This window comes from Setaria viridis, chromosome 1 (assembly GCF_005286985.2).
Source record: "Setaria viridis chromosome 1, Setaria_viridis_v4.0, whole genome shotgun sequence".
Lineage (NCBI taxonomy): Eukaryota > Viridiplantae > Streptophyta > Magnoliopsida > Poales > Poaceae > Setaria > Setaria viridis.
In genome coordinates, this window is record NC_048263.2 from 7,101,920 (window position 1) to 7,128,764 (window position 26,845).

The window sequence follows — 26,845 nt, forward strand, 5'->3', positions numbered from 1 at the left end:
AAGTTTACAGGTTGTAGAGTTTCTAAAGAAACAAAACGATGCTAATAAAAGAGCTCCAATATACCATTGATTATGGTGTATCGTGTTAGCGTTATAGAAAATGGCCTAACTTGCTAACAAGCATCGAGCTCAGGTGGTTAAAGTAAAGTAGAGTAGGAACCTAGATGCACCGAAGAACCTTGTGGAGATAAGATATTGACATCAAAGATACCTATGAAAATGGTACCATATACTGATGTTACTTTAGAGAATGGGGCCGAATCTTCCAAATAGTAGCCATACACACTGAGTTGGAGAGCGTTGACCAACGAAAACAAACTCTTTCGTAGTGGTACGGACAAAAAATAGCATTTGCTTTATGTCTTGAGGATCTTCTTGCACTGTAATCTCTCCTATCACTGGTGCGATGATGGCTCACCATTTAAAACTGAAACATAATTTCGCTTTCCTCTTGATTGAATGGCAGAACTCATACCCTTTTCATTCAAAAAAATATTGTACATCACATAGGCTACTAAGAGTTGCTCACCAGACCACCTAAGTTAGGGTTAGGGGTTATTCTCGGCGAGGGCATAGATTTAGAGGGAGGTCCTTGAGCGGGAATGGATCATGGGCAAAAGGGCACATGCTACAAGTGGTGGAGGATGAACATGGTGCGCTGGGGTTCACAAGACGGTGATAATAAGAGGCAGCGAATCTAGTGACAAAAGCCACCAAAGACAGAGGTAGGGGTAGGGCAACGACGAGGGAGGCAAGGAGGATTTACTAGAGTCTAAAGAGGAGGTGGAATGAAGCATGTTGACGTCGGGCAAAGAGGAGGAGGAGCCGGTGGCGTCAGTACCGTCACCGCATCAGTTGGGAAGCAATGAAAAAATTCCAATAGCTTAGGCTACATATATGTAACGAGCTACAACGGATTAGGGCAAGAGCCTAAGAAAGAAAAAAAAATAAAAGAATGGAAAGATGGGGAATAAAGAGAGAAGTTCTAGTGCTCCAGGTGTTTGGGGTGCTCCCATGCACCCGTGCATTTGCATCCGTTGGACGTAAGACCCACAGTGCAAGATGGATGAGTTGTGCATCTAGTGTTATTTTGCATCTTAGCCCTCGCACGTTTCAGAATTTGAGCGCACTCCATAGTACGTTATACATGCACGGTGGATCTTGCATCTAACGCATGCAGGTGCTCGGTTGCATGGGAGCACCCTAAGTACCGAAAACACTAGAATTTCTTTCTCTTGGGGAATAGATAGTGATATGTATCGAAGCCCCACATTTCCATGTTAGGTTAAGAATTTAGTACATTGTAAACAGTTTTGTATTAGTTTTAGGCATTCTCCATAAGAATGCATAGTAATTTTTTCCTTCTAATACAATAATGTGTAACTCTCCTGCACTTTCAAGAAAAAGAGAATAGATAATAAAATGCAAGAAAAAAAATCCATATAAGTTGAGATTGAAGTTGCACATATTTTTCTCCTGCTAACACCATAAGCTTTTACATGCCTGCATTGTAAAATATTGCCTACGTATGAGGGATCAAATTGTGATGCAAAACTAGATTTTAAGGACAAAAGTGTGAACAAACTCAACAAAGAGATACTAATTTAGAGAACTTTTAGGAACCATATCGTGAAGCCATAAATATCAATCAAGATATGTATGTGAAATCTGTATGTATGCTAGCATATTTCCTCGTCAAAATGGATTCTCTTTACAACGTTTCCTGAAGAAAAGAACATCTACATTATCTATTGTCAGTCGTTAGAGTCTGAATTATCAGAATGGTCATCTATAACAGCAGGGAACTGTTGCTCCTGTAGGGTTGGCTGGGATGTAGGGTTGCCATTGTTTCGTAATTTATTTGTACCCTTCTTCTGTGATGCTCCAACTTCCTTGCATGCCTTATCTAGCATCACCAAGAAATCTCTTACGATCACGAACAACCGAAAATCGTCATCTTTAGAGTCATTTCCATGGAAATATCGGATTGTTTTCTTCACTAGTGATCTCAATCTCTTCTCTTCTTTCATCAAAAAATTTGTCTCATTATCTGCATATTCCACAAAGCATTCCAATGAGCGGCGGAATCCACTTTTTTCTTCTATCATTGCAATTTCACTCAGGAACTCCTTTGATTTCAGCAACTCATGTCTAAGGTTCACCACACTGGCAGACAAAGCTTCAGCATCTAGTGCAGCTACCCTCTTGACATTGTCCATCTCAGTACTGAGTCCTGAAACAATCTTAAGGCCACGGTGGGAGTAGTAATCACCATCTTCTTCAACTTCAAGAGATCCATTGGAATTGTCATCTGATGTACTCGATGGACTTCTTCCACTTTCCATGGCCGACCTTGCTTCACGGACACCTTCAGACCGGATGATCTCTTGAACAACAAAGTGAAGCAATGTTGTCTTTCCATCAGCGCCCTTGACATCTGATAATTTCAGAAGGGTGTCAAGTTTGAACGCATTAGCACCACCACGGAAAGTCCCATCATTCAAACGGTTTCCGGTTTTGAGAACAGCTTCTAGTAACTTTAGAAAAAGCCGATGCTTTAATTCCCCACAAGCAGCCTGGCAACAACAGATGTAGTATCAGTAACCTTGCAATGAAAGGTTAAGAGAGTTTTTTCCCCTTTTAGCGAAATTTTAAAAGAAGACAACTGTGCTAAGGTCAATTACCTCCAACTGGAGGAATGAATCCCCGAGACTTGAAGCATCTTCTTGTAAGGAGGACATGAAAAGCAAAGCATTGATCCTTTTGAAAGCAAAAGGTATATCAATTAGTGCCTTCATCACTTGCTCTGCAAGGCCTAGTTGCAAGAAATCCCTGTTATAGAGCCTGAGCTTCTGCTCTTCCTCATCAGTTGGCTTCATTCTCAAGATTGTCTCAAGAAGCACCCTAGGAAGTTCATTCCCTTATGAACAGAATGAGGTGAAAACAATGTCAAAAAATTTGAGGGCACTGCAGGAGAACTAGATCACAAGTCAATAAAATTAAATGAAAAATTCTACATACAAGGATCCTCAAAAACATCTAGGAGGCTGATGACTCGACATGGACTGAGCAGGAAAAAAACCACACCGACAAGCAGCAAAGCAACTGGACACGCTCACAAACAAAATACAACTTCAGAAAATCATAGTACTGAGGTCTGTACAGTGGACTATCCAGAAAGAAAACAAAATGCATATTCTATCCAGGCTAACTGGGAACGTTTCCGTCTTTCAGATTCATGTTGATGTCAGCAAATAAATAGATGTAAAAGCAGAATATATATAATCTGAAGCAATTTTCCTTGAGTCCTCCATAAATAAAAGGGACCAAATATAATATGCTAGAATAGAATGTCCAACACGATGTAGATTAAAAAACTTACCTGATATTCACTCAGGTTAATTTTATTTTCTGTATGTGAATGATTAACTTAATAAGGTAGTGAGCACCCTATGGCCTATAGGTGATCATCAGCAAAGTTTCCAAACAAACCATTTACAAGTGTAACATCATCTAAGTTTGTGCAAAAATGCCTTGCATTCTTAGATATATTGAAGGGTTTTTCTTCTTAATACAGTTAAACAAACTACACAGCTTTCTTCTGAATTTTTTTAAAAAGTTAGTAGCCACCCTTCAGGTCACATCAGCTTTCTAAAAAACTTCACTTGCAAGTGTATTGCCAATTGTCATCTAAGTCGGTGTAAATAGCTTGTATCTAGAGATATACTGAATGGTATCTTTTTTTTTAAAAAAAAATACAGTTAAGCAAGCTACATGGGCGAATTTAGAATAGGTCTTTGTGGATAAACAGATACCTTCAATGAGAGCATCATGAATCTCTTGTACCCTGACATTCATTGCCTTAAAAACAACTCCCAGGTTGCATGATTTCTTAACATTGAGAAGAGAAATGTTCTGAGCAGCAGGATCCATGGAGGGAAGTTCCTTGTCCTTGAGGCTATTTCTTTTGCCAGCGCTATAACCAAACAATTCCTCTATCATGTCTTCATTCACACTGTAAAATGTTTTTTGTGAAAAACAAGCACAATGCAGACAGAATGTATCAAGAATTTATTGCCAATAATAACACTTACTGAAAAGAACCGAATTTGATATCATGCCATGCCATTGATTGATCAGGATTAGCAAGAACTTTGTCCCAATAGAAAGGTCGAAGTTTGGGTCTTGGGGCATTAACTTCGGCTTCAGATGATTCGCTGGTCTGCTCGCCTGCAGATGATCCTTCAGAACGACTTGACTCAACAGGTGACAGCTGAGCAAGCCTTGCTTTTGAACCTTTGGGGGGTCCAGGTGGGGGAGGAGGAGCCTTCTTGATAGGAGGTGGCAAAGGTGGAGGTGGCGGAGGCGGTGGCATTGGTTTAGGAGCATCACTTGTGGCGTTGTTCTCTAGTGTTCCTCCAATCACTTGTGAAGTTGGTGTGGTGTCTGATGATCCTATAAAACAGCATGAAAAGCACTGACCCATGCTGACTCCAGCCTTAGAAGACCCAACCCTTTTATCATCCTTGTGATGTGGACTGGCAGGACAATGAGCATCAGGTGATGAACCTGCAGGTAGAATGTAGCATGTTATAGTTCTATACGAAGAAATCCATCATAGGTAGACAAAATGGACACTGCCTCACCAGGCACATTAGCCAACTGCATGTGAAGAAGAGGATGGTCATCTCGTTGCTCACCGACAGAGACCTTGCTTTTGTTGCATCCACAGCAGTAGAAAATTAGAAATGCAGCAACGAATGAGACTGCTGCTGTCGGGAGAACTGCAATCAAGACTAACTTAACATAGTCTTTATGCTTCTCCAACGGTGAAAATGGAGGAGTCACTCCTTTATGTGCAGGTTTATGGTGATGAGGTTGGTTGGGAGGTTCAATGTTGAGAGAGTTAGAAGGCGTAGATGGTGTTTCTGTAACAGATTGGGGAAACTGAACTTCATCACCGGAGGACATGGATGGCACAAAAGCTGGAGCCATGGAAGGAGCATCTCCAATTGATTTATCAGCCAAATGCCGTCTCGAATAGAAGTTTGAATCAAGGAATGGCTTGTGGCTCTCAAGATAGGTGCCCAATGCAATGCTGAGTTCTTGTGGAATTCCCAAGCCGAAGCAGTTTGCACGGATACAATCACAGGTAGTAGATAACTTTTCATGGGAAAGAAGAGCTAGAAGCTCCAGAAACAACACAGTCTTCAAAACATTCTCTGATGAATGACTCAACAGTTCATCTGAAGCAAATGACAGTACATTGCCCAATATTTCCTCTGCACCAACCATGTCCCTTATGCAAATTGACCATATTTTGTCAACCTGCATCCAGCCACGAACCAGCCTACATAGTAAGTATACCTTTACTGATGCCTCCATTTTTCGCAGAAGAACCAAGTGTAAAAGCAGAAGCTAACCACACAAAAGTTTGCAGAATACAGGAAGAAAAGGGCAGGACCCCTGTTTTTGGCTCTCTCTTTTTTTTTAAAAAAAGCAGTTCAGCTACTAATTTCAAAGAACTATTTTTTGTAGGAAACAGAAGGAACTCATTGCAAATTTCATGGCAGATGGCAGATCTCGAGTGTGAAGAAAGCATGCATGTCATGAACCAATCTATACTGTCCAATGCTGCGAAGAAAAAAGTGTATGGATGGCTTACCAGATCCCCATTCAGAAGCGGCAATGGAAGAGAAGTATGCTGCCTCCACTGCAGCAAGAAACGCTCCCAGTCCTCCTCCTCTGCCTCTACTCCTCCAGATGGCTTGATCAACGTGGCAGTCGCCACGAGTAGCAACACAAATCTTATGCTCCTCATCACTTGATGCCTCCTATCAGCTCATTCTTCCTCTTCCTTTCCTCCACCAAAAGAAAAGGAAAAAAACATGAAGCTTTTTCTGGTCTCTGTGGAGTGTAACAGGAGATTCTTTGGCTGCCAAACTAGCTAGATTTGTTCAAAGAGACGGCCTGGTGCCTGTGAGGTGTGCTAGTATGAACTGTCTAGAAGAGTCAAGTCCTATCCTACTGCATTGTTTACAAACCAAGAGTAGTGAGCTGAAATCAAGGTCACCGATGCTTTTACTTGAGACTAGTTAGGCCGGATGGCACAAGGAGTCCGCCAGTGTGAGAAGGAAATGTTGACTTGGGCACGGCACGCGCGCCTGCATCTGCCTGCACCAAAAAGAAAAAAAAAACATTTTTTATGCCGTGGTCAGTATCTTTCGGAGTGTGGACTATTGGACGGTACAGATTCAGATTCAAATGCACTCTGCCCGTCATGACTCTAGCTCTTGCTTCGTTTCTTGATGTTGCCAAACACCGTAATAAAATTGTCTTGCTGGTGAGGCTACTCCGGTGGAGCCAAGCCATGGCCACAAGAGCATAGAAAACTGTAGCTTGCAAGCGGGAAAGCTAAGGAGGCGTGCCCCGTACCTGTCTCCAGCCAAGACGCGCGCAGGAAGGGAAAGCTTCGGAAGGCGAGTCGAGCGGCGTGGGCAGGCGGCGACTCACACACGCCTCACGCCTGACGTCTCCACGGTCCACGCGGACGGCGCCGCGGCGGGGCAAGAGCAACCTGCACGCCCCCCGCCTCCTCCCCCCCCCCCCCCCCCCCCCCCCCCCACCCCCCACGCGCGCATGCTCGAGGCCTCCCTGAACCTTCTATCCTCTACGCCGGCGATGGCCACCCGCCGCCGCCCTCGCCGGCGTCGCTGCGCTGCCGCATCGTTTCCGCCTTCTCCGCCACGGCGCCGAGCATCCATGTGACAGGAAATGAAAAGAAAATACTCCGGAAAGCGTGTGGGCCGGCCCATTGCACCATCGAAACATTTCCTCGTTGGGCCCTAGGCCTTGGGCCGGTGAGCATGTCGGGCCTACTGACAGGGCCGTGCGTGCTGGACGTGCCATCAGCTCATCTGCGCATGTGAGAGGACGCGGAAGGAGATGCGATGTTGCTGCCACAGAAGAAGAACAGAACAGAAGCCGAACAAAAAGAAAAGGACGGCTCTTTCCAAGGGTCAAAGGCTCAGAGCGGGGGGGGAGTTGCTGCGCCGGCTTCGATTCGATCCTCGAGCAAGATCGAGCGTCCTCGCTTGGGGTTGGAGACTCCCGGGATCCGTCCCTCTGCGCGCCCCGGGTCTTAGCAGGTGATGATTGCGTTGCTAGTTTCTACTCTTGGTTGCGTAAATGAGGAGATCTGCTTCTTGGAATGTTCCTGGTTGTTTAAGGGCGTAACTGTACCGCGCTGTGGTTAAGTTAGGACCTCCGGTAGGTTGTTGCTTACTGCTGCGGTGAACTAGGTTTCGGAATGCTTTCTGATTTGGCGCTGAGTGGGAGGAGAATTTTGTGCTGGCCTGCTCGATGATGCTTGCAGCTTGCTAATGTGATTTTGCTCCGATGTCGGATTCTGGTGCCTGAATTTCAGTATCTTGTGCTGGTATCACCGTTGGAGCAACCTCAAATCTTAGCAGTGTCATGTGGTACGCCTCATTTTAGACTATGATTTAGCTGACATAGGGTAAGGAGTAAAGGATGTCTTCCACTCTTGCCAATATTGCTGGGTGGACATCCGAAATCACAATGAAATAGGGAAATGATTCCTGGGAGTCTGGGAGAACTAACTTAGCACACTTGTAGAGTCCGAATCCACCTTGACGTTTGTAGCACCTGCTGATCTCCATTGAGTTTCTAGTTATTGATTGCTCTTGCCTCACATGTTTGCGCTGATTAGATTTTTTTTTTCTCCCTCCATGCAGTTTCCACTGTCACAGCAGAAATCATTTATCTTGGGAGCAAAATTGTGTAACAGGGAACCAGAAAGCTTTGTCAGTTTATCCTAAGTGATCCTATTGAGTTGTCATTAGAGCAGTGACTGCATACTGGTGCAATTTTCTCCATGTTTTGGGGCGCAGAAGGTCAAAGATTTTCTATCTTGTACGTCAGTAAGCCACGAATCCCACGATCTTGGTGAATATTGTTTGTTCCCATCTACCCTTCTATATAAATAGACCGTTGTAAAGGCAGGGCACTGTGGACCTGGTATACCCTATTTGTTTCTCTCTCACTCTATATATAGACTGATATAATGGACGAGAGGAGAAATATTTTGATGGACCGTTATGAAATTGGGAGGCAGTTAGGACAAGGAAACTTTGCCAAGGTATATTATGCTCGAAACCTAACTAGCGGGCAGGCTGTTGCAATAAAGATAATTGATAAGGACAAGGTCACGAGGGTTGGGCTGATAGTGCAGATAAAGAGGGAGATTTCAATAATGAGACTGGTAAGACATCCAAATGTTCTGCAACTTTTTGAAGTAATGGCTAGCAAGAGCAAGATTTACTTCGTTTTGGAGTATGCTAAAGGTGGTGAGCTGTTCAACAAAATATCCAAGGGAAAGTTCAGTGAGGATGTTGCTAGGAGGTATTTCCACCAATTGATCAGTGCGGTGGAGTACTGCCACAGCCGAGGTGTTTACCATCGTGATCTGAAGCCAGAAAACCTACTCCTAGATGATAATGACAACCTAAAAGTCTCAGATTTCGGTCTAAGTGCCTTAGCTGAATCCAAGCGACAAGATGGCCTCCTCCATACCACTTGTGGAACTCCAGCTTACGTTGCTCCTGAAGTGCTTAGTAGGAGAGGCTACGATGGCTCAAAGGCTGACATATGGTCTTGTGGAGTAATTCTTTTTGTGCTTGTGGCTGGTTACCTTCCGTTCCATGACCCAAATCTTATTGAGCTGTATAGGAAGATTTCGAAAGCAGAGTACAGATGCCCTCGTTCCTTTTCTGTTGAACTGAAGGACCTGCTTTTTAGAATGCTTGATCCAGATCCAAGTACTAGAATACCTATTTCAAGGATAAAGAGAAGCACTTGGTACAGGAAACCCTTTGAGTTAAACCCTCCAAAGGTGAAGCACGACACAGCAAGAGACAAGGTGTGTAATGGTGAAGCCACAACCTCTAACTCAAGAGAATGCAGTAATTCGGAGGAAAATCAAGTGTTACAAAACCTCCCTAACATGAATGCATTTGATATCATTTCCCTTTCGACTGGATTTGACCTGTCCAATTTATTTGAAGAAAAATATGGCCGGAAGGAAGAGAGATTTACCACTAGGCAGCCAGCAGAAACAGTATTTGCTAAGCTACATGAACTGGCTGAGCGGTTAAAGCTCAAAATTAAGAAGAAAGATAATGGGGTCTTGAAACTGGCTGCGCCAAAGGAAGGAATAAAGGGATTTCTTGAGCTCGATGCAGAGATTTTTGAGCTTGCTCCTTCTTTCCTTTTAGTTGAGTTGAAGAAGACCAATGGGGACACAATAGAGTATAAAAAGCTCGTGAAAGATGAAATAAGGCCTGCACTGAAGGATATGGTCTGGGCATGGCAAAGCGATCGGCACCAGCAGCAAGAGCAAATTATGCAAGGAGAGCAGCAGCAGTCACCTTTGCCACCAGGCCCACCACAGCAGTAGCCACACCAACAGGACTGATTGTGGAGCTCTTTGATAGCGCAAAATGACAAAATGCAGAGGACAAGCTGCAACCATCGTTGCAGTCACAAGGCTAAATGTACTCTCGGACCACTGTTGCTGCCACATGAACCACACAACAAGTTTAAACTAAGCCTCGTCAGATTACCACGGCATCAGCTGCAGGACTACCTCCAATGGCCAGAGTGATGATTCATCGACATACATGTGATTGGATATTCAGGTTACCCTGTTCTAGGCTCTACATTGCCTACCATTTGGCATTTTCCCTTCTACGTATCTCCCTCGAATCCCTTTGTTTCTTGTATATGCCACCTTTGTTACAAATGTAGAATCACTATACCTGGCTTCAATTTTGAAAACTTGTTTGGACTACAGAATTTTGTTACTCGGTGTCAGCATAAAAGTTGATTAATCATAAAGAGATCTTTGCATGTAACTTGTCACACCCGGTTTTAAAACAAAACCAAGTGCTACCTATATGTATGCTAGGATCTACATTTATATATATAGTGACATCATCAGTGAATAATAGTAATAATATCACGTAAAGGAATATAAATTATGACTTACGAGTCTATCAGAGATATACAGCTTAATCCTAGAAACGTAGGCTTCAAACTTCACAGGCAGTCGACTAGGGGCTGCGTACGTCTAGAACTTAGCATCATCTTCAGAAAACTTCACGCACCTTCCTCTTCTAAGCAGCGGTAAGCAAGGGTGAGTACACTTATGGTTGGTACTCAGATCAGAAAGGCCACAAGAAATAATCAGAATAATGATTTAAGTCCATCTTCAAAGTTTATGATAATCATGTGAGGGTTTAGGCCGCTCTTGACCGTGAGCACGGCTGATATATCAGTTTTATACTATGCAGAGGTTGTACATCTTTAACCACAAATTGCGGAAAAGTTCAGAAGAACTTTAGACCCAACCATGCTGTGCTAATCAGGCACTCATCACACTATCGAGGTGTGAATGCATAGGGACGCTACGAGGCTTTTATAAAGATTCCCTGATAAGAAGTACCTGATAAGAAGTAGCTCGCTAAGGTTTCCGGATCAGTAGCAGAGCATATACTCTCTCAAGACTGCGAAGCTACCATAGAGCAAATAAGTCTGAGGGACGGGTTATACCCCATCTGCCGCCGCCCCTCTTGCCCTTTCGGTAAGATTGCTTCAAACTAGAGTTTCTAATTAATTAGCCAAGACTAGAGCCATGTAGTCCTTGTGAATGCACTATTTTTCTAGGTGGTCGCTCCATGTTCCAATTAACACATGGTATTCTTGTAAAATAAGTATAGATAGCAGGATGGTTAGGGACACTTGTTTTTCTCCAATGAAAAGTTAATCTTACTACTCTTCAACTCTTACTCTCTTGAAACTCTTCAAATTTTCCGAACAGGGATCCTTCTACTCGAAGTAATCACCGGCACAAACATATAAGCAAACAAATAAGTACAACTAAGAACGATCCACCAATTAAAGAAAAGCTTTAAAAGAACGTACTAAAGGAAAGGACTCGATTCTAGGATCGCAAGGACGCATGAAACAATTAAAATGGAACTAAGGTTGAAAAGGCACAGCTATCGAGCGATTTGAATTATAAAAGAAAATATAAGAGCTACATGCTTCATTTATTTTAGTTGAGAAAAACAATGTAAAGATATTTTGGAAATACCCTTAGTTGGAATTAATCAAGTCATATTTACATATGAAAAACGATGTAAAGCTTAGTCCAATTTTTTATTTATAAATATTCAAGTACAATTTTAAACAAATTAAACATTTGATTTTAGAAGCAACATGTAAAAACATCAAAGCGTATAACTTTATGATTCGGGTTAAACTAATAATTCAAAAACATATTTATATTCATATTAGTTAAATTAACATTTAATTATGAAAACCCGAGATATAACTTATGCAACTTTTATTTATAAAACAAACTAAATAAACATTAATCAAATTAAGTTTAATTTATGAAAAATCGAGGTATATCTCTAATTAGCTTTTAATTGGAAGAGTTGTTTAAATAAACATTTACCAAATTTATATTAGTTATGAAAACACGAGGTTGAACTCTAATTAGATTTTAATTAGAAAAGCAAGTATATAAGTATTTAATCATATTAATATTTTAAATAAACTACAAAATAGAGATTATAATCAACATTGCTTCTAATACGTAATTTAAATTGATATGAATCTAATGCAATAAGAACGAGGTTAAATGGAGTTAAAACGTGGAATCTATGGATTAAACAAGGTTTTCTAAGAACCTAAATAGGATTAACTATAGATCTCAGGGGCTAGCAGAGAAGATTGGCAAGACACATGGAATAGTGCTCGGTGTTAGGTCAAAGCCTAGGATTAGATCTGTTAGTGCTTGGGTTGGACTGGCTTGTGGAACCTAAACTTTCCAGGAGGCTTTTTGTGAAACTCAGAAGACACAAAAGAAAGGTGAATAATTATAGATTTTTTCGAGGATCTATTTGCAAAACGGGGTCTTCTTCTTCCCTAAGTCTGCAACAGCTCTGGGCGGCCGGCTTGTCGGCACTTCGGCGAGCTGGGGACCAAGGTGAGGAGGGGAAACGAGAGAGGAAGTCGAGGGCATCTCCTCGTTGCTCACCAGCGGCGGAGACAAGCGGAATCCGACCGAAAATTTGGCCAGCGGCGACCAGCAGACAGTGATCGGGTGGTCCTAGCGCTTTGGGCGGCGAGTTGACGACGACGAGCGGCGGCGGGTGTGCGGCTTGGCCTTGCGGAGCTCGTGGTGGTGTTGACTTGCTCTGGCAGGCAACGGCGGGCGAGCTTCGGCGGCGCTCGGCTCCGGCTGCTTTTAGAGGCGGCGGCGCTACGCAAGGTAGCGAGGTGGTGGCCGGGTGAGGATGACAGGGGCGTGTAGGGGTCGGGTGGCGCGTTTTATAGGGGTGTGGGGCGGCCAGGGCTTGGCGCGCACGCCAAGGCCGGTCGGCCGCCGGTGGCGGCGTGCTGCGCTAGGGACGTTGAGGCATTTGGCCCAAATGGGCCTCAGCGGGCTGGCTGGGTCAGGCTTTGCAGGCTTAGCCCAAAGAGATAGGATAGATTAGATTATTTCTGAAATTACTTTTTAGTGCAAAAACAAATTCAGAAAATTCTTGAAAATATTTTTAAAGCACGAAAAATATTCAAAAAAATTCTAAAAATTCCAAGAAAAATCCTAGAGATAGTTTGGGAATGAGGAATCCAAATAAAATACTTGAAGCTTGTGAAAAGAGTTCTAGAGCATTCTAACAAATAGATTTAGCTCTAGGAAATTGAGAATAAATTTTAGAAAAAGCTAGAAAATTCTTAGAAGGGTCTGGACATCGTCTAAACGCATTTTTGAAACTTTTGCACTCATGAAACACCAGAATACATCAGCGTGAATGCAACACACGAAGAACCACTTTATTTAATTCAGGAAAACAACCAATTTTTTTCCTATACTAAATTACCCATAAAGAAAATAAATGTTGGAAAAAGTTTTAAAATGATGAGAAAATTATTGTTTAATTATTCTTTCTAATCACCTCTTAAAATCAAAAAATTTCAGAGTGTAACATAACCACTGCAACATTTAACCATGGATGGTTGATGTAGCCAATGAATGCGGTAGATTTAACATCTTAGCATCTTGACATCTTCGTAGCATGAGAAAACATATGTGCATGATTCTAGATGGGGACCATATTATATAACAAAAATGCATGTTGGAATTTAGAAAATATGATTTGGGGTCATCACACTACTGGAAAACTGAGCATCCGTCCTGAGGCTCAGTACCGATTGCATGAATATTAGTACCGGGTTTAACGGCTAGTTCCTCAGGGTGGTCCCGTGAGGACCTTTAGTACCGGTTGGGAGCACCAATCGGTACTAATGTGTCACCCCTTTAATACCGTGTGGGAGCACCAACCGGTACTTAATGTGGATCCATTTAGTAACGGTTATTTCAACCGGTACTAAAAGCCCCCCTTTAATACCGAACTACCAATACCGGTTGCGAAACCGGTACTAAGGGGGTTTCCAATCGATACTGTTGGGGCTTTCCCACTAGGGTCATTTGGCTATACGTGCCGTCAATTTCTTATTTTGGACGTTTATCATAATCATATAGCGTATGGTATAAAAAGCTTCGTATTTGATTATATCATTGCGATGCTTCATCCAAAGGAAACGATTTCCGTATTGATACGTTATGTGTATAGCCAGGTATCGCTGAATGTTTCTCTCCTTATTGCTTTCCCTAGTGGCATTGTCAGATGAGAAGAGAGACAAAACCATGAAAAGGGACTCCGAATATTTTTCCTTGATTTTGTCATGCGCTCACAGCGATGCCAGGAGCGTTTGAAGCTTTGTGATTTGAAGTGTTGAGAACTCAGATTACAATATCGTTGATTTGTGCTCTGAAGCTTTGGAACCGTTGGAACCGGTGGCCTTTCTGGTTGAGACGTTTTGGTGATGCTGCCGTGCTACAATCTGAATCTGATGGCAACAATCAATTGAGCTTGCTTAGGTAGCGTTTGGTTGGAGAGCCAGGTAGGATAGAATGGTTCCATTCCTGATTTTCAGAATGGGACGGTTCTATGGTATGTGTTTGCTTGGAGGGATGGAACGTTCCTAGTTTGGTTGGAGGTATAGGATGGAATAGGCACATGTTAACCACCGTCATGTGGGGTCCGCCTGTAGGCCACCTCACCTTCTCCTCCCTCCTCCTTCCACCCATCGCCGGAGCTCCGGCTTCCCCGCTCAGGGCCTCGATCCGTGTCGAGCTCTGCCGTCCCCCACGCCGCAGGGCTCCACGCCGCCCCCAACGTCGCTGGGCTCCTTCCTCCCCCATGTCGCTGGGCTCCGCCATCCCGCGTGCCGCCGAGCTTCGCTAACCCCTGTGCCGCTCGTGGATCGATCCGCGCCAAGCTCCACCGTCCCCCACACCGCCGGGCTCCGTCGTCTCGCATGCCGCAGAGCTCCGCCAACCTCTGTGCCACCGGGCTTCGACCTTCCCTACCGCTCGACGCCGCCACCTGTGCCGCCCGACCTTCGACCTCCCCCACCGTCCAAGCTCCATCACCGCGTCACCCAGGCACCACCGGCGCGCCACTCGAGCCTCGATATGTGCCTTCCACACTTCGGTCCGCCACTCTCACGCCACCCAGTCGCCCTGAGTCAAGGCGCACGACGCCGTCGAAGTGGGATGGCTCGGTCCGCTCAATTTTGCGGGATCGAGCCATCGCAAATCTAGCGCGAATATTCGCTCTTAGGGATCGCTCCATCCCCACACTCCCGAGACAAACAGAGGACGGGATGGCCGTCCCATTCTGCTCCCAAACCAAACACTACACTCCTCTGGCTGCTCAACCCAGCCGAATTCATACTTGCTGAAAACGCCCTGAACTTGCTGGCTGTTGCACCGATCCCAATCAAGGAGTAGTAGTACATTAGACAATCAGTGCACGATCGACAAGGACAGCGTGTGATGACATCATGCGGCAGCATGTACTGCCATCTGACATTTCTGACGCTGTGAGAATGCATCATGCAGTACAGTTTATTTGTAGCAGTAGTGCAGTACACCTGCCGGGCTAGTCGCTAACCTTTTCCATTCGAAGGAGATGGCAGTAGCAGCAGTAGTACAAGGTTGGTAGCAGTACAGATTAGGGAGACCTGCCTCCTGAACTCGGCCAAGTTTGGAGTCTGCAGTACACATCGATGCTCCTCCGAGCACACGTTATATTCCCTTGCCGCACGCGATTGGAACCTGGAAGCGTGACCTGTGCCGGCATGGATCACGGAGTGGAGGGATCCGATCAGCAGATAAGTAAATCCAGGAGAAGAGAAGAGAAGAGAAGAGACGCAAAGGCATCATTGAGTGCAGCGTTGATGAGCCGGTCGCCGCCGCCGGCCGCCGGCTCACCGGCGCTGCACTCAATTACGCATTTGCTTTCTCTGGCCGGCGACGGCGATCCCCGTAGCCGTGTAGGTGTCCATCAACCATCAGGTACCGAGCACGCTTCATCAAAATTCAAAGGCATACCTCTGTCCCGCCTCAATCAACCATCAGGTACCGGTCGCCGGTAAAGGCAAACCAACCTGTCTAGCAGTTGGTGCTGGCTGTTTGTTGCAAATCTCCGGTAATTACCAAAACCAGCACATCTGAATCCATCTGAATCCAATGTTTGTTCTGCACACTCTCTCTTTTGTTTTCTTGCGATTTGGTTTCGGTGACACGCAGATTCTTCTTGGGAATACGTTCGACGATTTCATAGAGTTAGGCGAAGGAAATGATAACGCGTGGGAAACAAAGCAAGATCTGGTTTGTTCTTTCCTTCTGAATTCGCACTCTTGTCAGTCCATGAACGTTTGCGTTCTGCTCTAGTTTCAGCTCGATCCGTTCGGCAATGCGTACATTTTTAGAGAGAGCAGAATGCACAGGAACGATCCAAGTCGAAGTCCCACGATACTAGTAATGAAATTTCTGGAATTTATCCTACGGCTCCTAAACCCAAACGATGAGCATTCACATGATCACATCGCCCTCTCATCTGCCGACGCACACGGATGGATAGATCGATGATGGGTGGGAGCAATACATGAGATGGAGAAACCAAGAACAAAGCTACAGAGGAACGAGAAGCGGTCGGTGAGGTCAGCGTCGTCGATGCTGCTGATCAGTTGGGGCCCCAGCACACGAGGTGGTAGGCCTTGTTCATCCTCACGTCCGCCGCCGCCGCCGCCCGGCCCGCGCCAGCCCGGGGCAGCCCGGCCGTGGAGTCCGAGAGCGCGGCGGACAGGGCGTGGATCCGGGGCGCGGCGGCGCGGTGGTAGAGCGAGCGCAGCGCGTAGTCCCAGCGGCACAGGCCCGCCTGGTCCTTGAGCGCCTCCACCGCGCCCATGCTCGCCGCCACCACCAGCGACGGCGCCTTCCCGCCCGCCGCCGCCGCTGCCGCCATCTCGATCGGTGCCTTCTGGCTAGTACTGTACTGAAGTAGTGAAGTGTAGTACTTGTCCTGTCCGGGATCTCGGCGTGTGACAAGCGGGAGGGGCGTTTTATACGTGGCCCGGCGGCAAACCGGCGGAGAAACGGAGGTGGGCGGAGGCGAAAACAGGGAGCGCGAGTCGCCGGTTTTGGACTCCAATGGGAGGCGCTCCCTCCGTTTCCAAGGAACCAGGGCGGTGCCACCGGTGGCATAGTGGCATGGTGCATGCATGTCGCCAAAAGCCCAACATTTTTTTAAACGGATAAACTGCAGATTATATTAAAAAAGAAAGAGTTTCAAATTGGAAAGAGGCAAGAAAGAAAAAAAAAACAACTCGCCCAGTTGGATTGGGACATCAACGTGGCCTCACCACTCCACTCGCCACGGCGGCACCCCCAACATCCACGCTCATAGTTCGCCGAAACTCAAGGCGTAGCCCGACGTCGATAGGAACCGATAGAAACAAACTGCACCGCACCGCACCGAGAAGGCCACTGCCATGCGGGACCCTCCGCTACAGTGCCGCTGCAACACCACACTTCACCTGACAGAGTGATACTATCGAATCCGGACCTCTCGCAGGCTGCCTTGCAGTTGCCACCGTGATAACACAATGCGTGGGGCCTTGCCATGGACTCCACCTCACTCTCGTCGCCTCAAAGAAACACCATGCGCGGGAGCCTCGCCACGCCCGTCATGGTACTCCACGTCACATATCCATTTCTTTTGTCGTTGTCAGAGTAGTGAGCAATATTGCCCCGCTCCACAAGATCTTCGTCAATCAGCCAAGCCGGCGTCATAGATCGACTTCGCCTCGTTGCTTCATTCGCGCAAAAGCATCCGCCGCTATGACAGCAAGTCAGAGAAGTCGTTTGCGCCGTCTTCCGATGATGTATCGCACCGGGTAGCCCATCCAAGCCGAGCAACCTGCCGCGGTCCGCTGTAAGCCTAATTGTCCCACGATGCCGTTGCCGCAAGCGCCGTCCACCGACACAGTTCCACGCCACATTGACTGTTGCCAAGCAACGCTAGCCACCGTGGTTCGCCGCAAATGGCCAAAACTGAACACCATGCGACAACCTCTGGCTGCCGCTATAACTGCGATCACCTCCACATGACCTCAGCAACACCCGTCCAGCTTGCTACGCAGCAGAATTGTCGCCACTGCGGCCGTCCATAACTAATGGATCAGGAATGCCACAGAACGAGATGGGTCTTTAGAGACGACGCCTGCAAGGAGGGCACGACGTCAATGGCGCCGCCGTCGCTCATCCAGAATCTGGAGAGGATTTTCACCCAGAGGACCCCGTGTAGTAGGGTTGTAGCTCAGAAATGACTCTCCCAACAGGAAAAACGACACCCTATGACGCCGCTGTCATCTCCACCAGCAATAACGCCGACGAGGACTTTCGCCTGGAGCATCCCAACCCCTGCACGCTCACAGCTCGGCACTCCCGGCTACAGTCACCGCAGTCCATCCGGGGCGATGTCGCCTCCGCGCCTCCTCACACCACGCTGTCGTACCTCCACCTCTGCTCGCTTGCCGGCAATCCTTCTCCTCACCCCGTACCCTACGCCGCCCCGCGCGTGGTCTGTGCGCAGCGCCTCCTCCGTGCCACTATCCTTCGCTCCGGCACCACCTCCACACCGCGCCCTACGCCGCCCCGCGCGCAGCGCCTCCTCCACGCCGGCACCGCCGTCCTTCGCGCCGGCGCCTCTGCCGCGCCGCTATTCTCCACGGGCCGCCACTGGCCGCCGTACCTCCTACGTATCTCCTCCTTCGGCGCCTCCTCCGTGTCTCCTCCTCCTGGGCTCGACGTCCTCGTCCTCACGGTTGTCTTGTTCGCCGGCGGCGCTGCACCGTGCGGCAGCTGCGGACACGTCGCCGCCACCGCACAACACACCGCTCCAGCGGTCCTCTGCGCCTCCTCCGTGCCGCCGGCTGCCGCGCCTCCTCCGCCCCTCCTCCTCCGCCAGGCTAGCTTGCCACCTCCGGCGCGTCCTGCGCCTCACAGAGAGGCTGCACAGGCCCCCGACCATGCTCCGTCGCGCCTGCGCTCGCAGCACCACGGCCCCCGCATCGCTCCCTCCACCAGGAGCCCTGCCGACAGCCGCTCCTCGCGGATCTGGTCCCTCGGGACACCGGATCTGCCGGCTCAGGTCGTGGCGGCCTCCTCCATGGCCGACGCCACCGTGTCATTGACCCGGGCGGGAACTACCCGACCGGCGAGAGAAGCCCCCGCTGTCGCCTTCCTAGCAGGCACACATGCTTCCGATACCCTGCTCCGACAGCGGCAAGGTAGAGAGAAAGCTGGGAGGGGGTGGCGACGGGCAGACGTTGGGGTGCCGCTCGAGTTGCCTCCCCAAAAGCCCAACATGCATGTACGCTCTTAATTTTTCTCTTGGCAATTCTTTATTTTTTTTGTGAGGTGCCAATTCTTTTTTTTTTGCCATTGTATAATACAATAAGTCATTTGCTATGATGTCTCTATGGCATGTGAGGAACTTGTGTAGCTGACAGTGACAAATGAGATACTGCAAAAATGCTTTGGCAGAAATTTTTTTCCTTGCCGTTCTTCTTCTCCATTGATTTTGTAGTGGTGAAGCGTATTGTGAGAGTGATTGATGAGTGAGCTCAATGTATTCGCATCTACTACATTTTGCTCTTGTTTTAGAAGGAAACTCTGAAGTTTTAGGCCATGTTTGGCTCTTGACCAAAGGCTGCCAAGCCTAGCTTCGGCGAAGAAAACGACCGCTGAAAGTAGCTTCGGCGAAGAAAACGACCGCCGAACTTTCAGCGAGAAAACTGCACGCAAATGAGGTGTTTGGATCCATGAACTAATTTTTATTCGGATCACATCGAATATTTGTCAAATATTTGATAGCAGTTAGAAGGACTAAATGTGAACTAATTATAAAATTAATTGGATAAGCCGTGACTAATTCACGAGATAAATCTATTAAGCCTAATTAATCCATGATTATCATATATTTACTATTGCATCATCATGGACTAATTAGACTTAATAGATTCGTCTCACGAATTAGACTTCATTTGTGCAATTGATTTTATAATTAACCTATATTTAATATTCACAAATGATTTTATAATTAATCTATATTTAATATTTCTAATTAGCATCTAAACATTAGACGTGACGTCTCTTTCTCCGGACGGGGTCTCAAATAGGGAGCGTTTGCGGAGGCGCGGCATGCCGCAAGCTCGGCATGAACAAACACATGCGGAAATCAGGCGTGGCGAGCAGATGAGGGCACAATCCAAACACGCCCGGGCAAAGCCAAGAATTACAAAATTAATTAGTTTTTATATATATATATATTTTAGTCTTAAGCAAGTACTAACATTTTCAGGGCAAAGAGAGCCTGGTATTGATTACCTTGCATTAGGGGCCTTAGGGCCTTGGAGGGGTTTAAATGATTCTAAACTCAACTGTTCGACTCTAGGATGCATCTAACCCAGTCCTTCCTCACGCCTTAGGTATTAAGCTCTGATATATATACCGGTTAATATGACGTGACTTAGGTTATTAGGCTCTGATATACATCGGTGACCCTCGGTAGAAAATTGACCTATAATTCTAGTTGGAAACCTGACAGATCTCGGTTTTCCGTCGGGGACAAAGAATTATTTGACGCCTACACAGAGGCGTAGGAAAAAAAAATTTCACAGCACAAGCAGGCGAATTTAAGATTACAGGGGTATAATCTGCTGCTTCAAATTAAAACCACACCTAGAAACACCACTCAGACTTGGTATGTTTTACAGGAAGCTTATTAGCTATGGTAGCTTCCAGCAGCCGACACCCAAACAGATCGACGCGACGAGCAGCCTGAGCAAACAGCAAGAGGTGGTGCAAGACATCAAGCAGCAATTACGTACAAGTAGTACTAGTTCTTTGGTACAGAACACTCCGGCCGCCGGCGGCCGGCCGGAGCCGACCCGCCGGAAACACTCGCCGGAGCGCCACGAGAGGTTGCCGGATAAGTGGATACTGGATACATCGATCACTTGGGTCCCCAGAGCAGGAGGTGCATCACCTTGGCCCTCTTGCCGTTGCCGCCCGCCGCGGCGGCGTGGTCGCCGCGGCACCCCGGCTGCTGCTGCTGCTGCTGCCGCAGCTCCCGCCCCGGCACGGAGGCGTCGCGCGCCATCAGCGCGCGGCCGAGGGCGGCGAACTCCGGCCACCTGCTCTCGCGGGCGCCGCTGCTCATGGCTGCTGGCTGCTAGCTGCTAGCTGCCGCTGCTGCTACTGCACCACCGCAGCACTAGCAGTCTAGCACGCCACGCGCCTCTCTCGATCGGGTTCTTGCTTCTGTCACCAGCTACTCCAGACACCAAGCTGGTCAGTTATATAAAGCGGCGAAGCTCGAGTAGGTCTAATAGCGAGACGTGACGGATCTCCGGTGCCGCAGCTGTGGATAAGAGACAGCAAAAAAAAAAAAAAAGTGCCGCGCGATCGACGAGTGGCCGCCGGTCGAGCGGCCGGAAATATCTTGTTGACGTACGTGGTCTTGCCCGATTTTTTCCCCTCACTTCCGTCGCGTGTCTCGGCCCTCGGCGTCACGGCGCGGGCGATTCAAGTCTGAGAAAAGCTCGGTGCGGCGTCGCCTGGTCGGAGGCGGTCAGGTCGTCCGGATCAAGTAATAATCAAGTGATCGATCAGTGAGAGATCCAAGCGATCGATCGCGTGGGGTGTCGCCGATCTCGGCGGCGCGCCGGCGCGGCGTTCTCGCTCGGTGTGATCTGGACAGGCATGCTCGCCGGCAGAACAGGTTCGTCCTGCAGGCCGCCGTAGACCTGCAGGCCGCCGTAGACCTGCAGGGCTGCCGTGCCATGGCGCCGAGCAGTCTCAGAGCTCGGCGGCTTACGCCGCCCCCGTCAACTAACCCAGTTACTTGGCGCTCAGCTAGCTCATCTGGAGGAAGTTCGTCATCGACACCAGCCGAGATGAGGAATAGGATAGCGCTGTAGATGAGCTAGCTGGTGATCGATGTCCCCAAAGGATCGAGCGCCAAGTAAGATGTTAGCATATAAAGCAAGGGGATTGAGCGCCAAGTAAGCTGTTAGCAAATAAAGCAAAAATAATATCGAACACGACACACGATTTTTACGTGCCTCGCGGGAAAAAATCACGAGGTTCAATCGGCGATCTTCACTATAATAAGAGAGTTATAACACACTAAATACAATGAATCTTTTTCTCTTCCTGTGCGGCTTCCAAGATGTACATATAAGGTAGACTAAATTGACTGCAGTAAATTACGGAGATAAATTTGCTAATCACACAACCCAAACCGTGAACCCTCCAAGCGTCCCCACAAGATACGCATCAGAATTCGGATCATATCCAATTGAAGCCTCATCAGTTAAGTACTTGGCTGAATAGCTAGAGTGCAGAACACATATGAACGTTGCTGTAGATTCCATCATACTCCTAGTGTGTCTTGTAATTTTTTTCTTCTCTCCTTTTTGGTTTCATGCCAAGGTTTCAGCATTTTTCCTTTTAATCGAAGAATACAATTGTCCTCCTCCGACGATCTCGCTTATAGTGCACTAATAATGTGATCAATAGTTCACTACACGTACAGTTCTCTTTTAAGCATCACCTTTAGTTCCCATGTACAAGGAAGTTTAAAATCTTACCACCAAAAAGGCTGTTTGAAGGGATCTCATTCTCTTGTTCTTCTATCAAATGTTCTTCTTTTTTCCCCCCGGGTACTCAGGTTTAAATAGCCGTGGATTTCTTTTTCCTACACATCTCACAAGATTTTCCATCAAATTTGCAAGCCTTTCAGAATTGGCCACACGAAAATTGGTTCAAAAACATGCCATTGTATCCTTCCCCGTATTCCTTTTCTTTCTTTTTCATATGGCCCCTGCTCTCACGGAATTCCATTCCCGCTCAATCCAAACCAAGCATTCGGATCTACACCGACTCGTTGCCTGGTCACCCTCACGGCCTCACCCACCCCTCTATGTGGCGCTTTCATGTTTCATCATGTGGAGGTGGAGGGAGCTCAGCTCAGGGTGCATGCCAACGACACGCATTTAAGAGAAAATGGATGGCCAATCTTGCTCGAATTATTGGAGCCTAATCCCGTGAGCACCAACTCAGCCAACTCAGCCAGCTCATAAGTATGCCACATCAGATTTTTACCATGTGGAAGAGAAAGAAAGAAGAGCTATCTCTTGTTCAAGAGAGTCTCATACACACATCCCTAAATCTTGTGGACTAACGCGTGAGGCTATATAGGCATAAGAGCTGGTGCTTGACTCTAATTATTGGGGACATATCTCTTATACTATCTCTTAGGCGTATAAGCTAGCACTAGCACTTAACTTTAACCATTGGAGGAGGCCTTAACCTAAGCCAAGTGACTAACCATTGGAGGAGGCCTTAGCCTAAGCCAAGTGACACAAGAGAATAGGAGATGGAATAAAAGGGAGAGAATATACCCTACGGATGCATGTTCCGGAAACGAATTCACGGCAAAATCTTATGTGACATGTGGATTTGGTGGCAGATTCTCTTGCGCGAAATTTGAACCTCAGGCCTCTATGTTGAACCCCTCGAGTTGGCGTAAAACCACCCGCCTCTTGCCACCATATAAATAAATAGTACCTTTAAGGGTTTGGACCCTCTTGCCACCCGGAGTTTGGACCATTGAATGAAGAAGTACCTTCGCTGCCGCACCACTTGGATCCTTAAAATCTTCCTAATGATACATGCTAATTCCTAGATCAAAATTTTCCTAGCGATACATCATATAACTGCTATCTCAAGAAGGGACCAACACGATGGTGGCATGGTATAGCCCTTGAACATTTAATGCAGTTCCATGGCTAAGAGCAATCACAGTATACGGTCATTACAAGTAATACGAGATAGGCTTGTATGCACGACTATCATTGGTGCAGCTCACCTGAGTGTCACACACACATATAGTATATTGCCCGTTGTCCGTCGAGTCCACGGGCCGAAAAGATTTATCCTGCATAGCATTGGAGCTTTAGTTTCTTGTATGCCAAAAATTGTCACTCAACCATCGGCTCATGCAACGTGCAAACCAATGCTTCGACTTCCTTTCTCGTTGTGGGCATCGGTCGAAGCAGTTGGTCTGCGAGTCATCCGATCCCCTCGGTCGTGACCCTCTCAATCTGAGCTTCGAAATGCATAAAAGTCTGCCGCCCCCATGTGGCCATGTGTAGTTCCTGTCCCGGTTCCACCGCAGAGCGCGCGAGAGGGACTTCCTGACCACGAGCCCGGTCTCACGCCACACCTTCACACGCATCTTCTTTCTTCCAAACCTGCCGCGCGCGCCCGGCCAGCCACCGCTCCTCCCGTTCCGGAGCAGTCTGGAACCCTCGTTTTCCCGAGCCCCACGCACATGAATGCCCCCTCCCTCTCCCAGTCCCCGACCGCGACCACCCGGCGGCAGCGATCCACTCCCACAGCCCCATCAGTGACCGGACAACCCACGGCTTGTGCCGCGCCGCCGATCGGTCGCTCACTGATCACTGATTAAATTATTCGATCCGGACGGCCTGACCACCTCCGACCAGGCGACGGCGCCGCACCGAGCTTTCGAGGACTTCGTCGCCGCGCCGTGACGCCGATGGCCGGGACACGCGACGGGAGTGAGGGGGAAAAAATCGGGCACGATATTTCCGGCTGCTCGATCGGCGGCCACTCGTCGATCGCGCGGCACGATATTTTTTTTTTGTCGCTTATCCGCAGCTGCGGCACCGGAGGAGACCTGTCACGTCTCGTCTCGCTACTAGACTACTCGAGCTTCGCCGCTCTATATAACTGGCCAGCTTGGTGGCTGTAACGTCATGGTGTGCTGGTGACAGAAGCGAGAACCCGATCGAGAGAGGCGCGCGTGGCGTGCTTACGGTGCTAGACTGCTAGCTAGAGCTGCGGTGGCGTAGCAGCAGCCAGCAGCCATGAGCAGCGGCAGCCGCGAGAGCAGGTGGCCGGAGTTCGCCGCCCTCCGCCGCGCGCTGATGGCGCGCGACGCCGCCGTGCCGGGGAGGGAGCTGAGGCAGCAGCAGCAGCAGCCGGGGTGGCACGGCGGCGACCACGCCGCCGCGGCGGGCGGCAACGGCAAGAGGGCCAAGGTGATGCACCTCCTGCTCTGGGGACCCAAGTGATCGATGTATCCGATCCGCTTATCCGGCAACCTCTCGTGGCGCTCCGGCGAGTGTTTGCGGCGGCGGCTCGGCTCCGGCCGGCCGGCCGTGTACCATGGCCGGACTGTATTGTAAATTTGTACCATGGCCGGACTGTATTGTAAATTTGTACCATGGTACTAGCTAGTACTAGTTGCTCCCTTGTCTTGCACCGGCCTCTTGCTGTTTGCTCAGACTGCTCGTCGCGTCGGTCAGTTTGGGTGTCAACTGCTGGAAGCTATGGCTAGTAAGCTTTCTGTAAAATATACCAAGTCTGAGTGGTGTTTCTAGGTGTGATTTAAATTTGGAGAAGCAGATTATACCCCTGTAATCTTAAATTTGCCTGGTTGTGCCTGTGAAATTCAGTTTTCCGACGCTACATGCTTTCCCTTTTGGTCTTTTTTTGTGTGAGGGTTGCTACTTGCAAGTAGTTCAAAGTCCCAGATCGGGAAGGTTAATCAGCTCTTTTGCTTGAAGTTTTGTTGAATCCTGATGCGGTGCTAACATCAATTTTGCTGAGAACTGTGCGCTGTTTTGCAGCGGAGTTTTATCTTGAAACTGGCGCACAGAGTTTGGAGTGCTTCGCTTCTTCGCATCATGGAAGCCATGGATCAACCTAGTTTCTCTTTTAGGTTGGCCTACCTGGTTTAGCGTGAAAGAATCTTGAAAAGAGAACGTGAACAAGAAAAAGAAAGGAATTTAAATACTAAGGAAAGGAGAGAAAAGGGAAAGTGAACAGAAAAGGGACTTCAATTATATCCATAAAAGGTGAGAAGATGAAGAAAAAAAAATGTGAATGCCTATGTGCTATCTTGTCCACGTATGACTTGAGCAGCTGTGGATTCTTATCCGGATGTGTCTCGTCTCTCTTTTTTTATGGAACAAGAGGGGATATGTCCTCTACTGATTATATATTGATAAAAGGAATAGGAAAAAGTCTTACAACCCAGAACTTAAGAAACAAAGAAAGAAAAAAAAGATCATAAATGTAATTGATCTTTATATTTAGCTAAAAAAATAATTGATCTTCCTACTGAAAAATGCAAGCTGCGGTAGCTAGAGAAGAAGATTTCAGAATTTGCCATCAAATTCACACGTCTCATATGATTTTCATGCAATGCCGTACCGTATATTCTCTCCTTTCTATGCCATCTCATATTCTCTTGTCACTCGGCTTATAGGCTAATGGTGCTCACGGGATTAGGCTCCAATAATTCGAGCAAGATTGGCCATCCATTTTCTCTTAAATGCGTGTCGTTGGCATGCACCCTGAGCTGAGCTCCCTCCACCTCCACAAGATGAAACATGAAAGCGCCACATAGAGGGGTGGGTGAGGGTGACCAGGCAACGAGTTGGTGTAGATCCGAATGCTTGGTTTGGATTGAGCGGGAATGGAATTCCGTGAGATCAGGGGCCATATGAAAAAGAAAGAAAAGGAATGCGGGGAAGGATACAATGGCATGTTTTGTAACCAATTTACGTGTGGCCAATTCTGAAAGGCTTGCAAATTTGATGGAAAATCTTGTGAGATGTGTAGAAAAAAGAAATTCACAGTTATTTAAACCTGAGTACCGGGGGAAAAAGAAGAACATTTGATAGAAGAACAAGAGAATGAGATCCCTTCAAACAACCTTTTTGTTGGTAAGATTTTAAACTTCCTTGTACATGGGAACTAAAGGTGATGCTTAAAAGAGAACTGTGTAGTGAACTAGTGATCACATTATTAGTGCACTGTAAGTGAGATCGTCGGAGGAGGACAATTGTATTCTTCGATTAAAAAGAAAAATGCTGAAACCTTGGCATGAAACCAAAAAGGAGAGATGGAAGGAGAGAAGGGAAAAAAAAGTTACAAGACAAGCTAGGAGTATGACGGAATCTACAACAACGTTCATATGTGTTTTGCACTCTAGCTATTCAACCAAGTACTTAACTGATGAGGCCATTTCTCTATCGTAGTCATAACCAATTCGTGGGGAGTACCGCGCCTAGTATATTGGTACATTGGATATGATCCGAATTCTAACGCGTATCTTGTGGGGACGCTTGGAGGGCTCACGGTTTAGGTTATGTGATTAGCAAATTTGTCTCCGTAATTAACTGCAGTCAAGCCATATGGGAAGAGAAAAAGATTCATTGTATTTACTGTGTTATAACT

General features: G+C 47.3%; 3 protein-coding genes across 5 annotated transcripts; 1 reads left to right on the plus strand and 2 right to left on the minus strand.

Moving 5' to 3' along the window:
- Positions 1 to 1,603: 1,603 nt before the first annotated feature.
- Positions 1,604 to 6,593, minus strand: LOC117861865 (formin-like protein 10). 3 transcript variants are annotated; one of them, XM_034745391.1, is made up of 8 exons: positions 6,436 to 6,593; positions 6,086 to 6,174; positions 5,666 to 5,857; positions 4,647 to 5,328; positions 4,095 to 4,569; positions 3,816 to 4,015; positions 2,685 to 2,920; positions 1,604 to 2,576 (listed from the first exon to the last, which is right to left on the minus strand). In XM_034745391.1, exons 3-8 carry the CDS (start codon positions 5,819 to 5,821, stop codon positions 1,755 to 1,757), a joined length of 2,571 nt encoding a protein of 856 aa, XP_034601282.1. In that variant the 5' UTR covers positions 5,822 to 5,857; positions 6,086 to 6,174; positions 6,436 to 6,593; the 3' UTR covers positions 1,604 to 1,754. The 3 variants fall into 3 exon arrangements, with proteins under 3 accessions (XP_034601282.1, XP_034601288.1, XP_034601295.1); XM_034745397.1 differs by having other exon boundaries at positions 5,666 to 5,862; XM_034745404.1 differs by lacking the exons at positions 6,086 to 6,174; positions 6,436 to 6,593 and having other exon boundaries at positions 4,647 to 5,350; positions 5,666 to 5,809.
- A 333-nt stretch (positions 6,594 to 6,926) lies between these two features.
- LOC117858599 (CBL-interacting protein kinase 26) lies at positions 6,927 to 9,935 on the plus strand. Its single transcript, XM_034741702.2, has 2 exons — positions 6,927 to 7,148; positions 7,758 to 9,935. Exon 2 carries the CDS (start codon positions 8,087 to 8,089, stop codon positions 9,476 to 9,478), a length of 1,392 nt encoding a protein of 463 aa, XP_034597593.1. The 5' UTR covers positions 6,927 to 7,148; positions 7,758 to 8,086; the 3' UTR covers positions 9,479 to 9,935.
- A 5,893-nt stretch (positions 9,936 to 15,828) lies between these two features.
- LOC117845527 (uncharacterized) lies at positions 15,829 to 18,106 on the minus strand. Its single transcript, XM_034726590.2, has one exon. It carries the CDS (start codon positions 16,725 to 16,727, stop codon positions 16,188 to 16,190), a length of 540 nt encoding a protein of 179 aa, XP_034582481.2. The 5' UTR covers positions 16,728 to 18,106; the 3' UTR covers positions 15,829 to 16,187.
- Between the last annotated feature and the right edge of the window lie 8,739 nt (positions 18,107 to 26,845).

Excerpts from the sequence above, each read along its gene's own strand:
- LOC117861865 (XM_034745391.1), bottom strand. The coding sequence starts at position 5,821 with ATGAGGAGCATAAGATTTGTGTTGCTACTCGTGGCGACTGCCACGTTG. Across the intron at positions 5,329-5,665 it reads CGCTTCTGAATGGGGATCTG|GTTGACAAAATATGGTCAAT; the intron begins GTAAGCCATCCA and ends GGCTGGATGCAG. Across the intron at positions 4,016-4,094 it reads ATCAAATTCGGTTCTTTTCA|TGTGAATGAAGACATGATAG; the intron begins GTAAGTGTTATT and ends AACATTTTACAG.
- LOC117858599 (XM_034741702.2), top strand. The coding sequence starts at position 8,087 with ATGGACGAGAGGAGAAATATTTTGATGGACCGTTATGAAATTGGGAGG.
- LOC117845527 (XM_034726590.2), bottom strand. The coding sequence starts at position 16,727 with ATGCATGCACCATGCCACTATGCCACCGGTGGCACCGCCCTGGTTCCT.